Consider the following 12,377-nt stretch of genomic DNA (forward strand, 5'->3'; position numbering starts at 1 on the left):
GGAAAAGGCGGAGCGAAGCGGCACCGCAAAGTGCTCCGTGATAACATCCAGGGCATCACGAAACCAGCCATCCGGCGCCTGGCTCGCCGTGGCGGGGTCAAGCGCATCTCGGGCTTGATCTACGAGGAGACCCGCGGGGTGCTGAAGGTTTTCCTGGAGAATGTGATCAGGGATGCGGTCACCTACACTGAGCACGCCAAGCGCAAGACGGTCACTGCCATGGATGTGGTGTACGCTCTGAAACGCCAGGGCCGCACTCTCTACGGATTCGGCGGTTGAGCAAATCGACCCTTCTCCAGCGAACCCAAAGGCTCTTTTCAGAGCCACCCAAAGTTTCCGATTGAGAGCGGAGAACCGAGGACGGGCAAAGCAGTGCATAGGCCGAGAATACTGTACTTCAGCTGGTTATTTCGCATCTTTAACGACTTTTAATTTGGCTTAATCCTTTTCAAAAATGTACACTTTAGATCCTGCATTACGGGAGAAATTTTTCTAATCAAAAATATCCTTACAATGCACAGGTTTTTCGGCCACTCGACATTATACTAATTGTGTCACATTGCAGCCAAGATTTAGAAGCAGCATTCGGCTGTTCTGCCTATCCAGTCGGCTCTGTCATTCGATCATGGTTGGTATGTTTCTCAACCATATTGAACCTTATCGCGTTAACTTTTGATCCTCTTTCTATCTCGGTAATAATAGCAGTATGTGTAGTTGGCTGTCTATGCCATGTGTTTTTTCATAAATTTTGTGATCCAGACGCTAATGCTACATATTGCAGTATTTCAGTGAACCTTCCAGGGAGGATACTTTGTTCAGTTTTGATTCTAGCAGCCGTACCTATGTTTTAGTGGCGTGTTCTTTCCATCTGCCTGTTACAGACAGCTCCGGCACCAATTACAAATTGTGTTCGGGTTAACTATAATCTGGGTGAAATAAAAATGTAGCGATAAAGTGATGTTCTGTACTTTTATGGGCGTACACTGTAATTAGCTTTTAAGATGTTTAAATCGGCGGGTTTTTTAGATTAACGGTGGTTATACATTCGGTTGATAAGTTTGTCTGGGCTGTATTAAATCCAACGCTTTCCTCCTGCCCGTTACAGACAGATCAAAAAAAAATCCTGCGTCCTGTCTGTGCTTGCCTGCAAGCTAGGTTTAAAAGAAAATTCAGTAATGTATAAGATGTAATTTTAATTGAAGACGAATGGTGTTTTTCGTCTTTATTTATTTACTCACTCTCAGGGTGAAATCGGCGGGCTATTCGAAATTGGTAAACTGTCATTTCAAATTAACCAATCAGCCTTCAACAATTGTTTTACTGCCTTTTCCGTACCTTCCGGAGCTGTTTCTCAGTGGGTTGAGGGACGGGACTGTATCCAATCCCAGCTCTAAGGCGGGCTCTCAATTACCTTAAATAGGCAGCACCGCAGTAACCTCAGCATTGATAGCAGCAGCCTGTGTGTGTTTTGCAGAGAGTTGAAGAGAATAGCCAGAACCAAGCAGACAGCGCGCAAATCCACCGGAGGGAAAGCTCCCCGCAAGCAGCTGGCGACCAAAGCGGCCCGCAAGAGCGCTCCGGCCACCGGCGGCGTGAAGAAGCCTCATCGCTATAGGCCCGGCACAGTGGCTCTGCGGGAGATCCGCCGCTACCAGAAATCGACCGAGCTGCTGATCCGCAAACTGCCCTTCCAGCGCCTGGTGCGGGAGATCGCTCAGGACTTCAAGACCGACCTGCGGTTCCAGAGCTCGGCCGTGATGGCCCTGCAGGAGGCCAGCGAGGCTTACTTGGTGGGGCTGTTTGAGGACACCAACCTATGTGCCATCCACGCCAAGCGAGTCACCATCATGCCCAAAGACATCCAGCTGGCCCGCCGGATCCGCGGGGAGCGCGCCTAAACGGAGCGTGCCCGGCCCTGCACGTTAACCCCGAGAAACACAACGGCTCTTTTCAGAGCCACTAAACCATTCAGAGAGCAGCAATCAGTTGGGATGCTTGCTTATTTAATAATACACCTATCCTTTTCTGTTGTTGTGCTCCATCGTTTCGGCTGTTATTAAAGAAGTTGAATCAGGCTGAGAAATGCATTTGTCACATTAATTTGAAGACAAAATTCAAGCAGCGGCAGCGAAGTTAGAGATTGATCACAGAACATAACTGAAGGTTCCGTGTATACACGAGATATATGATTGACAGAAAGCAGCAATCGGTAGGCGCGATTTCCTTATTTAATGTAAACACAGCGTGCTGTTGCTGCAGTTTGTCAATGCAGCAGCAATTACAGGAACTGACTGGGTCTGGGAGATGCGCTCACGTCACATTTAAAGACAAAAGTTATAAGTTGAGATTTTACCAGTCGTCACAAAATACAATTGAAGCAGTGGACTCCGTGGATGCAAAAGCTTACAAATTCCCGATAAAACGCCTGTGTGCCCATTGTCTCCCTTGGTTTTTTCCCCAGTTATAACTGTAAATTTCAAAAGATTTTAAAGTATAGGGCACACAATCTCTCTTTTTCCCCCTTCCAGTATACTTCAGTATATGCTCTTCGGAGGGTCGATTCAGACTCGAAGGGCCTCTTTCTGCTGCGGAGGCATTGCATGAGGTTGTTCCCTGTCAGCGTATTAATAGAAACACGCCCTTTAGCTATTATTTATATGTCCCTGTCCCTTACTGCAAAATCACCAAATTTACTATTCCAGTCAGACAGCTGTTCTAGTTTTATCTTGGCTCATTCTGAAAGTCTTTAAAAAAAAGACAAAAAATCTCATTAGAGGGTCGAGTCTTTACATTAAAAGAACTAATAGGCTACTAGTGACTGTCTAGCTGCTTTTCACTGACGTTGTGGGTGGCTCTTAAAAGAGCCTTTGGGTTGTCAGATGAAATAACGGTCTCTTCACTTCTTAGTGGCGCCCCCTGCGGTGGTTTTCTTGGGCAGCAGCACGGCCTGGATATTAGGCAGCACCCCACCCTGAGCGATGGTCACCCCTCCCAGCAGCTTGTTGAGCTCCTCGTCGTTGCGCACGGCCAGCTGGAGGTGCCTGGGGATGATGCGGGTCTTCTTGTTGTCCCGGGCCGCGTTACCGGCCAGCTCGAGGATTTCAGCCGTCAGATACTCGAGCACCGCAGCCAGATAGACCGGCGCTCCGGCACCCACACGCTCAGCATAGTTACCCTTTCTCAAGAGCCTGTGAACACGACCCACCGGGAACTGCAGGCCAGCCCGGGACGACCGGGACTTGGCCTTGGAGCGAGCTTTCCCACCAGCGCCCTTTCCTCTCCCAGACATTGCCACAATCTCACAAGCACTTTCACAGAGAATGATACAATACGCTCACATTCCGGCCTCTTAAACCTTCGGGAGGAATGGAGGTGCGGCCATTGCTGATTGGTCACATTGTTCAGTATCTCCTACTATAGCTTCAATTCCCAATCAGATATCTGCTTCACTCACCAATCCGGAGAGGGCCCGGGGAGGAGGCCGGAAAATACCGGCGCCAAATCATCAACCGCTTTCTTTCTGATTTGAAAAGCCCGCCAATATGTACAAAACAGGAGGAAGTTTTACAAAGAAGAATGCGTTCATACTTCAGATAATTTATTTTTAGAATACACCTGTATACTTCACACAATCTCTCTCTGATTTCCCGGCCGAGGTGAATCGTCTATTTCTGACCATTTTTTTCCCCCTGAACCTTAAGAATAAACGGAAGCAAAAAAAAGGAGCCCGCCGAAAATTATTCTCTGCACACATTCATTTTATTTCACATCAGCACCCGGATATATTGACAAAAGTATCACACAAATATTTCTTTCTCGTTGAGCGCATTACTGCTTTAAACAAGATTTTACAATCGCACTCCCTATTGCACGAGATCAACAATATTCCTACTTTTGCGATGCCAGACCGGCAGCTGTTCTGCTTTCATCTCGGTGCACTTTGAAATTTTCCCGACGACAGCAGAAAGCCTCATTTATAGCTTTCTGCAAAACCGGATAGAACCCGCGGGGAGATTTGAAAATAAAACAAAATTCCTCTGCGTGGAAACAGTAGGAAAATACCGGCGCCACATCATCAACCGTTTACTTTCCGATTTGAAAAGCCCGCCAATATGAACAATACGAGGAAGACGTTTTCCACAGAATAGCGCATAAATGCTTACGATTTAATTTCCTTTTAGATTACAAATGGATTCTTCACATAAACTCTCTTTCTCGCTCCCTGAGCAACACCGTCTTCCGAAAATATTGTAAAATGGCCCTCACTTATTGTGGTAGATCAGACTTCCCTGTTTCTTCGGTTCATTTTGAAAGCCGCTCACCGACAATAGGAAGCCCCACATACTGCATTCTGAAAATAAATTCGGATAAATTCACGTAGAGATTTGGAAATTGAAACAAAACAGAAATCGCACGATACTTCTATTCGTGGGTCTCAAATACGGGGTCATTCATTTTCGTTGCCACGGGAGAAATTTAGGATTCATTATCCACCCGGACAAGTTTGAAACACCGTCCAACATGTAAGAAATAGGAAAATGTTTTACAAAGAGGAATAAATAATTCAGTTTTTCTTTGAATTTAATTCACTTTCACGTTACAAGTGCATCCTGCTATATTTATAAAACCTCACATAACGTTCTTCCGGGTGAGCGCGTTTAAACTTTAAACAATAGTTTAAAGTTGCCGTCCCTAATCAAACTTCAGCCAGTTTCACACTTGCTATCGCAATCCGGCAACTAATCTGGCTTGATCTCAGTTCATTTTGAAAGCCTCTCATCGACAGCTGAAAGCCTCATTTACAGCATTCTGCAAAAATCAGACGAAGTCTCAGTGGAGTTTTGAAAATTTAATAAAAAAGGAAAACTAAATTGCAAAATCTATTCGTGGGACTCGAACAGTTACTTTTCTTTCCTGAGGGTGAAAGTCGTGTTTCATACCCCACGGGGCACTGTAGCTTCTGCCCTGATCATGGGTTAAAGAGTAACTGGAAAATATAGAAGTTGGTGAAAAATGACTCCGTGACGATAAATATCTCTCTATACATGCAGGGAAAAGAGACTGGGTATGTACGCAACCGAGAATAAAGGGCAGAGGGTCAGGGACCACACGATAACTTTTTGAACCTTTATTAAAAAGGAACACAAAGTTTAGGGACATTAATTATACAGACCCAGAATCAATTATTAAGTTAAAACTTCATTTCTGAAGAAGGGTCTCGACCCGAAACGTCAGCTTTCTTGCTCCTCTGATGCTGCTTGGCCGGCTGTGTTCATCCAGCTCGACACTTTTATGTCTCAGATTCTCCAACATCGGCAGTTCCTACTATGTAAGTTAAAACGGTTCAGCTGTTTCAGTGAAATTGTGGGTGGCTCTTAAAAGAGCCGTTGGGTTTTGGTTGTGTGTTTTTCAGCACACTGTGGTGTCTCACTTGGAGCTGGTGTACTTGGTCACCGCCTTTGTACCCTCCGACACGGCGTGCTTGGCCAGCTCCCCGGGCAGCAGCAACCGCACGGCGGTCTGGATCTCCCGGGAGCTGATGGTGCTGCGCTTGTTGTAATGGGCCAGGCGGGAAGCCTCCCCCGCGATACGCTCGAAAATATCGTTGACGAACGAGTTCATGATGCTCATGGCCTTGGAAGAGATGCCGGTGTCGGGGTGAACCTGCTTCATCACTTTGTAGATGTAGATGGAGTAACTTTCTTTCCTGGATCGTTTCCTTTTCTTGCTGCCTTTCCCTGGCGCCTTCTTGATGATTTTCTTCGCGCCCTTCTTGGAGGTTGGCTGCGCTTTCTTCTCATCTGCCATACCGACAGTCACTTTCAGACACAGAATAAGGGAAAGCGGGCTCGGAGCTCGCATTTTATAGCCTGACGGCGTCAGCAATGCTAATGAAGAATGGGGGAAATCCTTGTTCCTCATTGGGTAGTTCACAAAAATGTCAGACCATGAGATTAGCCTTTCTGTGATTGGTTAGTGTGGGACACAATGTGGATCTGTCAGGATCTGCAACGAAATGTGAAACACAAACCGAAATTTTGTACACGGATCAAACTCCTTGCTCACTCTAAATTTAACTAGTTATTGTCATTTAATGATATTTTGAACACAATACCTGAGAGTTTTTAATTGCGACAATGTATTTATTCTGCTCACAGCAACCTTTTGTGTGTAACATTAGTTTGTTTCATTACTCTGTGAGTTCTGCATTACACTGTGAGCAGTATTGTGTTGTTAAGAGATCGAGGTTTAATGAGGGATAGTTTGTCGAATATCTGTCAGTCTCTGCTATATGAAAATGGGAGTGCAGTTATCCATCTGACACTGTCTGTTGATGCAGGGTGGATGATTATTACTCTCTCACAATCTGTTCCTGTCATACAGTCATAAAGATGTACAGCACTCTTGGGTCCACCTCATCCATGGCAACCAGATATCCTAAATTAATCTAGTCCCATTTGCCAGCATTTGGCCCACATCACTTTAAGCCCTTCCTATTCATGTACCCGTCCAGATGCCTTTTAAATGTTGTAGTTGTACTGACCTCCACCACTTCCTTTGGCAGTTCAATGCAGTTACGCACGACTCTCTGTGTGCAAACATTGCCCACCTTAAGTTCCTTTGAAATCTTGAATTTCTCATCCAAAACCCATGTCCTCTAGTTTTGGACTCCACTGACATGCTGACCATGGTGCCCTCTCAGCTGCTATTGCCTCAACAACTTTCTCCGGCAGCCTATTCCACATATGCACCACTCCCTCAGGTCCTTCTTAAATCCCTCTGTTATTTTTGATAACATTCCTCACAATCAACAATACCTCCTAATTTTGTATCATTGGAAAACATACTAATTATGCCTTGTACATTCACATCAAGATCACTTACCACATAATCATAGAATCCCTACAGTGTGGAAATAGGCCCTTCGGCCCAACAAGTCCATGCCAACCCTCAGAGCATCCCACCCGGACCAATCCCCTCTATAACCCACCTCACCGACACATCCCTGAACACTACGGGCAAATTCCCAGAGCCAATCCACCTAGACTGCACATCTGTGAACTGTGGAAGGAAACCGGAGCACCCGGAAGAAACTCATGCAGACACGGGGAGAATGTGCAAACTCCACACAGACAATTGCCTGAGGATGGAATCGAACCCGGGTCCCTGGTGCTGTGAGGCAGCAGTGCTAACCAATGAGACACCGAACCACCCAACAAAGGCCTCAGCACCAACCCCTGTGGCACACCACGAGTCACAGGCTTCCAATCCGAGAAACAAGCTTCAACCATCACACTCTGCTTCCTAACCATTGAGCCAATTTTGAATCAAATTAGCTAGCTCTCCCTGGATCCCTTCATTACTAGCCTGCCATGCAGGACTTTGTCAAAGGCCTTACTAAAGTCCATACAGACTACATCCACTGCCCTCCCCTCATCTATCCACTTGATTACCTCTTCAAGAAACTCAAAGATTTGTCAGATGTGCCTTCCCGCACACAAATCCATGCTGACTATCCGTAATCAAACCTTGACTAGCCAAATGTTCATTGATCCTGTCACTCAGTATCCTCTCCAATAACTTGCCTACCGCTGATGTTAGGCTCACTGGCTGGAAGTTCCCTGGATTCTCTTTGCTCCCTTTCTTAAACAATGAAACAACATTAGCCATCCTCCAGTCTTCCAGAGCTTCACCAGTGGCTAAAAATGAAGCAAAAATCTCTGCAAGGGAAGGGCCTGTGCAATTTCTTCCCTAGCTTCCCACAAACTCCGAGAATGGACTTGATCAGGCCTCGGGAATTCATCCACCTTAATACGATCTAAGGCTGCAAACACTCCCTCTCTGGTAACATGTATGCAGTCCAAAATATCTCCACTTCCTTCCCTTATTTCCTTAGCATCCATGATTCGCTCAGCGAACACTGAGGAAAAATATTCCTTAAAAATCCTCCCCATTTCCTGTGGCTCCACACATGGACCACCATCCTGATCTTTAAGGGGACCTCTTCACTCCCTAGCCAACCTTTTACTCCTAATGTAGCTGTAGAGACTCTGGGGATTATCTTTAACCTTTTCCGCCAGATCCATTTCATGCCATCTTTTTGCTCTTCTGATTTCCCTCTTAAGTGTGCTCCTACACTTTTTATAGTTATCTAGGGATTCACTTGAGTCTGATAGCTTAAACCCAATGTATGCCTTCTTCCCTTTCCTGACCAGACCCTCAATATCTCAGGTCACCTTCTTCTGTCAATTTCTGTCATCCAAATGTGTGACATTATTAGTCTGTACCTTTCGATCTGTGCCATGTGAATGTGTGGGTGTAGTTCTCAATCCATGCCTGACAGAAAATGCATGAGTGTTGTTACTCGTACCTACATGTCCATTCTGTTGTATCAATACAAGAGTGCACGCATTAGTCTGTACCTGCCAATTTCTGCTCTGACAATATGTGAGTTTAGTTTCTGTTAGGCAGATGTGAGAGTGTAGTTATCACACTGTACCTGGGAGACTTTATTCTGTGACTATTTCAGTGCAGTTGTCACACTGTACCTGCCAGTTTTTAGTTTGTGAAAATGAGAGTGTGGTTTTAAATCTGTGACTGTCAGTTTCTCCTAAGTGAGTTTGTTTGTACAATTATCAGTCTATTCCTGAAAGATTCTGCCGTGTGAATGTGTAATTGTAGTTATCATTCTGTCCATATCAGTCTTTGCTACGTGAATATATGAGTGTATTTACTAATTTGTCCCTGTCAGTTTCCTGTCATGTGAAAATGGCAGTTTAGTTATCAATCTGTTTATTTTTGTATGTGCTCTGTGAATATTTGGCAGCAGTTATCACTCTGTACCTGTCAGGTTATGCTCGATAAATAAATTTTCAGTCTATCCATGACAGTTTCTGTTATAAGAATGTGAGAGTTTAGTTGTCACTCTGTTGCTGCCAGACTCTGCGATGTGAATGTCTGAATGCTTTTATCAGTTTTTCCCTGTCAGTTTCTGTGATGTGTGCATGTGAGCGTGGTTATCAATTTGTACCTGCCATTTTCTGGTACGTGAATATCAGAGTTTGGATATCAAATAGTACCTGTCAGCTTCTGGTGTGTCAATATTTGAGTGCACTTATCTGATACGCAAAGGATGGGAGTGTAGTTATCTATCTGTCACTGTCAGTATTTAAAGTGTGAATGTAGTTATCTATCTGTACCTGTTGGTTGCAGCTGACGAGATAACGTGAATGCAGTTACCAATCTATGCTAGTCAGTTTCCGCTATGTTAAAATATGAGTTTAGTTATCAATCCATGCCTGTGAGTTCCTGCTCTGTGAATGTATGACTGTCATTATCAGTTTCTACCTCAAAGTTTCTGCTATGTGAATATGTGACTTTAGTTATCGATCTGTACCTGTCAGTTTGTCATGTGAATGTGTGATTGGTATCATCAATGTGCCCCTGTTAGTTTCTGTAATTCAAATGTGACTGTAGTTATTAACCTGACCCCTTCAGTTTCTGCTATGTTAATATGGGAGTGTGGTTATCCATCTATGCCTGTCAGTTCCTGCTATGTAAATGTATGGCTGTCATCATCAGTCTTTACCTGTCAGTCTCTGTGACATAAATGAGAGTTTAGTAATTGATCTGTACCTGACAATTTCTGTTAGGTTTATGCGTGAGTGTCAGTTAATATTCTACGAAACTGGGAGTGTTATTATCAATTTGTTCCTGTCAGTTTCTGTATAGGCAATACGGGAGTGCAGTCATCAATCTTTCTCAGACAGTCAATGCTATCTGAATGTGTGTGTGTATTTATCAGTCTGTTCCTATCAGATTCTGCACTGTGAATATGACAGTGCAGTTGTTAGTCAGTACCTGTCACTTCCTGCTCTGTGAATGTTTGTGTAATTATCATTCTCTCCCTGCCCGTTTCTGCTATGTGATTGTGAGGTAATATCAATCTGAATGTGTCAGTTTTTGTTTTAAACTCTGTGACTGTGAGTGTCATTTTCAGTCTCTATAGTTTCTGCTATTACAATATTTGAGTTTAGTTATCGATCTGATGTTAGCTTCTGCCAGCTGACTATTTGAGCACAGTTATCAATCTGTAACTGACACTTTCTGATATGCAAGTGTGATAGTGTAGTTCTCTGCCTGTTCCTGTAGGTATGTGCAATGTGAATAAGGGAGTGTAGTTATCTGTCTGTCTCAGTCAAGTTTCTGTCATGTCAACTTGTGAGTGTCATGAATCTGTCCCTGCAGGTTACTGTAATATGCATGTGTGACTGTAGTTAACAACCTGTCCCTGTCATTTTCTGCTGTGAGAAGATGAATATAGTTATCAATCTATGCATGTCAGTTTCTGCAATGTCAGTCTGTGAGTTTAGTTATCAATTTATCCCTGGTGTTTTCTACTCAATCAATGTGTGTAGTTATCAAACTGAACCTGTCAGTTTATGCTGTGTAAAACAGAGAGTGCTATTATCAGTCTATTCCTGACAGTTTCTGCTGTGTGAATATGACAGCGTGGTATCGATCTGGACCTTTCAGTTTCTGCTCTGTGAATGTGTGAGTGTAGTTGTCAACCCAGTCCTCACAGTGTGTGTTATGTGAATAAATGCAGTTATCTATCTGTCTCTGTTATGTGAATGTATGAGTGCCATCATCAATCTGTACCTGTCAGTTAATGCAATTGGAATGAGAGAGTGTCATTATCACCCTGTACCTGTCAGTTTGTCGGACTTGAATATGGGAGTGTTGTTATCCATTGACGCCTGTCAGTTTCTGTAACATGAATGAACAAGTGCCATTATCAGTCCATACTATTCACTTTCTGCTGTGTGAAGATGTGAGTTCATTCTCAGTTTCTACCAGTCAGTTTCTGCTATGTTAATATCAGAATCTGTACCTATCAGTTTCTGTGAGATGAATTTGCGAGTGCAGTTTTCAATATGTAACAGTGAGGTTCTGCTCTGTGAATACTTGAGTATAATCATATATCTATACCTGTCAGTTTATGCTATGTGAAACTGAGAGTGTTATCATCAACCTGTTCCTGTCAGTTTCTGCTATCTGGGTACCTGAGTATAGATATCATTCTCTTTCAATCAGTTTCTACTCAGTGAATATGTTTCTGAAATTATCAGTGTATCCATGACACTGTTTTGCTATGTGAATGTTTAGTTATCAATTAGTTATCAATTTAGTTATCTGTCAGTTTCAGTTACGAGAGTGAGAGTGTAGTTATTACAGTTTTTAATACATACTGATCAGGTACTCAACTTCAATAGCAATCATCCCAATACCCACTAATGGAGCTGCATCAAAACACTGTTCAAGTGAGCCACAACACACTGCAGCACCCGAAGCTGTGTAAAGCCAAGGAGGAACACCGATACAGTGTCTATAGAAACGACGGTTACCTGAAAAGCGTAGTCCGTCGATACCTACACAACAGACGACAAGTGGATAACACAGCACGTCCAGAGACACTAGTCACCCGACCATACATGAAAAACATATCAGAAATGACCACCATATTATCCCGATCCAACAACCACAACTGACAGAACCAACGTTATTTACAAGATATCATGCAAAGACGCCAAAAACATTACAAAGACCAAACTGGTAGGAAATTAGCCATCAGGATTCATAAACACCAAGTAGCTACCAAGAGACATGACCAACTATCACTCATCTCAATGCACATGGACAAAGAGGGACAGTAATTTGACTGGGACAACATAGTCATCCTCGGACAAGCCAACCAAAGACATGCATGAGAATTCCCGGAGGCCTGACATTCAAACTGGAATGCCATTAACAAATACGTAGAGCAGGACCCCATATACCAACCATTAAGAAACAAATGCGGAAGTGATGCCATCCACCCCAGCAAACTGCAGCACATAGACAGCAAGCAGGACAGAACAGCAACACATCACCAGAGGTGCACTGAAGGTATTATGTAGTATGGTGACAAAGTGTCTGTAAACAAATAACAACAAGCTCGGCGAGCAAGTCAACAACAGCATAGTTATTAATCTGACCCCGACAGTTCCTGCAATGCAAGTGTGACAGCAATTATCAATGTGTACCTGTAAGTTTCTGCCAGCTGAGTGCCACTGTTCTCAATCTCTGTAAGTTTCTGCTTGGTGACCATGTGAGTGCAGTTATCAATAAGGACCTGACAGATTCTGCTCTGTGAATGAGAGTAGTTATCAAACTGTACCTGTCAGTTTATGCCATGTGTAACCAGGAAGGCTGACTCCAGCATCTGCAGTTCTTGCTGTCTCCAAGGTTATTACCAATCTCTTCCTGTCAATTTCTTCTATATGGATTTGTGCACGTACAGAAACCTGTACCTATCAGTACCTTACAATTTGCAA

The 12,377-nt window shown here is 43.8% G+C and overlaps 4 protein-coding genes and 1 pseudogene across 4 annotated transcripts in view; 3 read left to right on the plus strand and 2 right to left on the minus strand.

Annotated features, from left to right (window-relative positions):
• Positions 1 to 12,377, plus strand: part of LOC125488138 (histone H2B 7-like) — an 844,706-nt gene that overhangs the window by 826,640 nt on the left and 5,689 nt on the right. The gene's annotated exons all lie outside the window — the stretch shown is intronic.
• On the plus strand, positions 4 to 852 carry LOC109936614 (histone H4; the record flags this gene model as incomplete). The annotated part of the gene is made up of 1 exon (XM_020535216.2): positions 4 to 852. A coding segment is annotated over one exon (276 nt), but the record flags the coding sequence as incomplete, so codon positions are not given.
• On the plus strand, positions 1,207 to 2,079 carry LOC109936619 (histone H3-like). Its single transcript, XM_048620987.1, has 2 exons — positions 1,207 to 1,272; positions 1,425 to 2,079. The coding sequence occupies exons 1-2, from the start codon at positions 1,207 to 1,209 to the stop codon at positions 1,896 to 1,898; spliced, it is 540 nt and encodes a 179-aa protein (XP_048476944.1). The 3' UTR covers positions 1,899 to 2,079.
• On the minus strand, positions 2,195 to 3,340 carry LOC109914228 (annotated as a pseudogene).
• Positions 4,131 to 6,302, minus strand: LOC109936621 (histone H2B 7-like). The gene is made up of 2 exons (XM_048621030.1): positions 5,432 to 6,302; positions 4,131 to 4,351 (listed from the first exon to the last, which is right to left on the minus strand). Exons 1-2 carry the CDS (start codon positions 5,920 to 5,922, stop codon positions 4,303 to 4,305), a joined length of 540 nt encoding a protein of 179 aa, XP_048476987.1. The 5' UTR covers positions 5,923 to 6,302; the 3' UTR covers positions 4,131 to 4,302.

This window comes from Rhincodon typus, unplaced genomic scaffold, assembly GCF_021869965.1.
Source record: "Rhincodon typus isolate 14 unplaced genomic scaffold, sRhiTyp1.1 hic_rhity00000051, whole genome shotgun sequence".
In the NCBI taxonomy this organism is placed as follows: Eukaryota; Metazoa; Chordata; class Chondrichthyes; order Orectolobiformes; family Rhincodontidae; genus Rhincodon; species Rhincodon typus.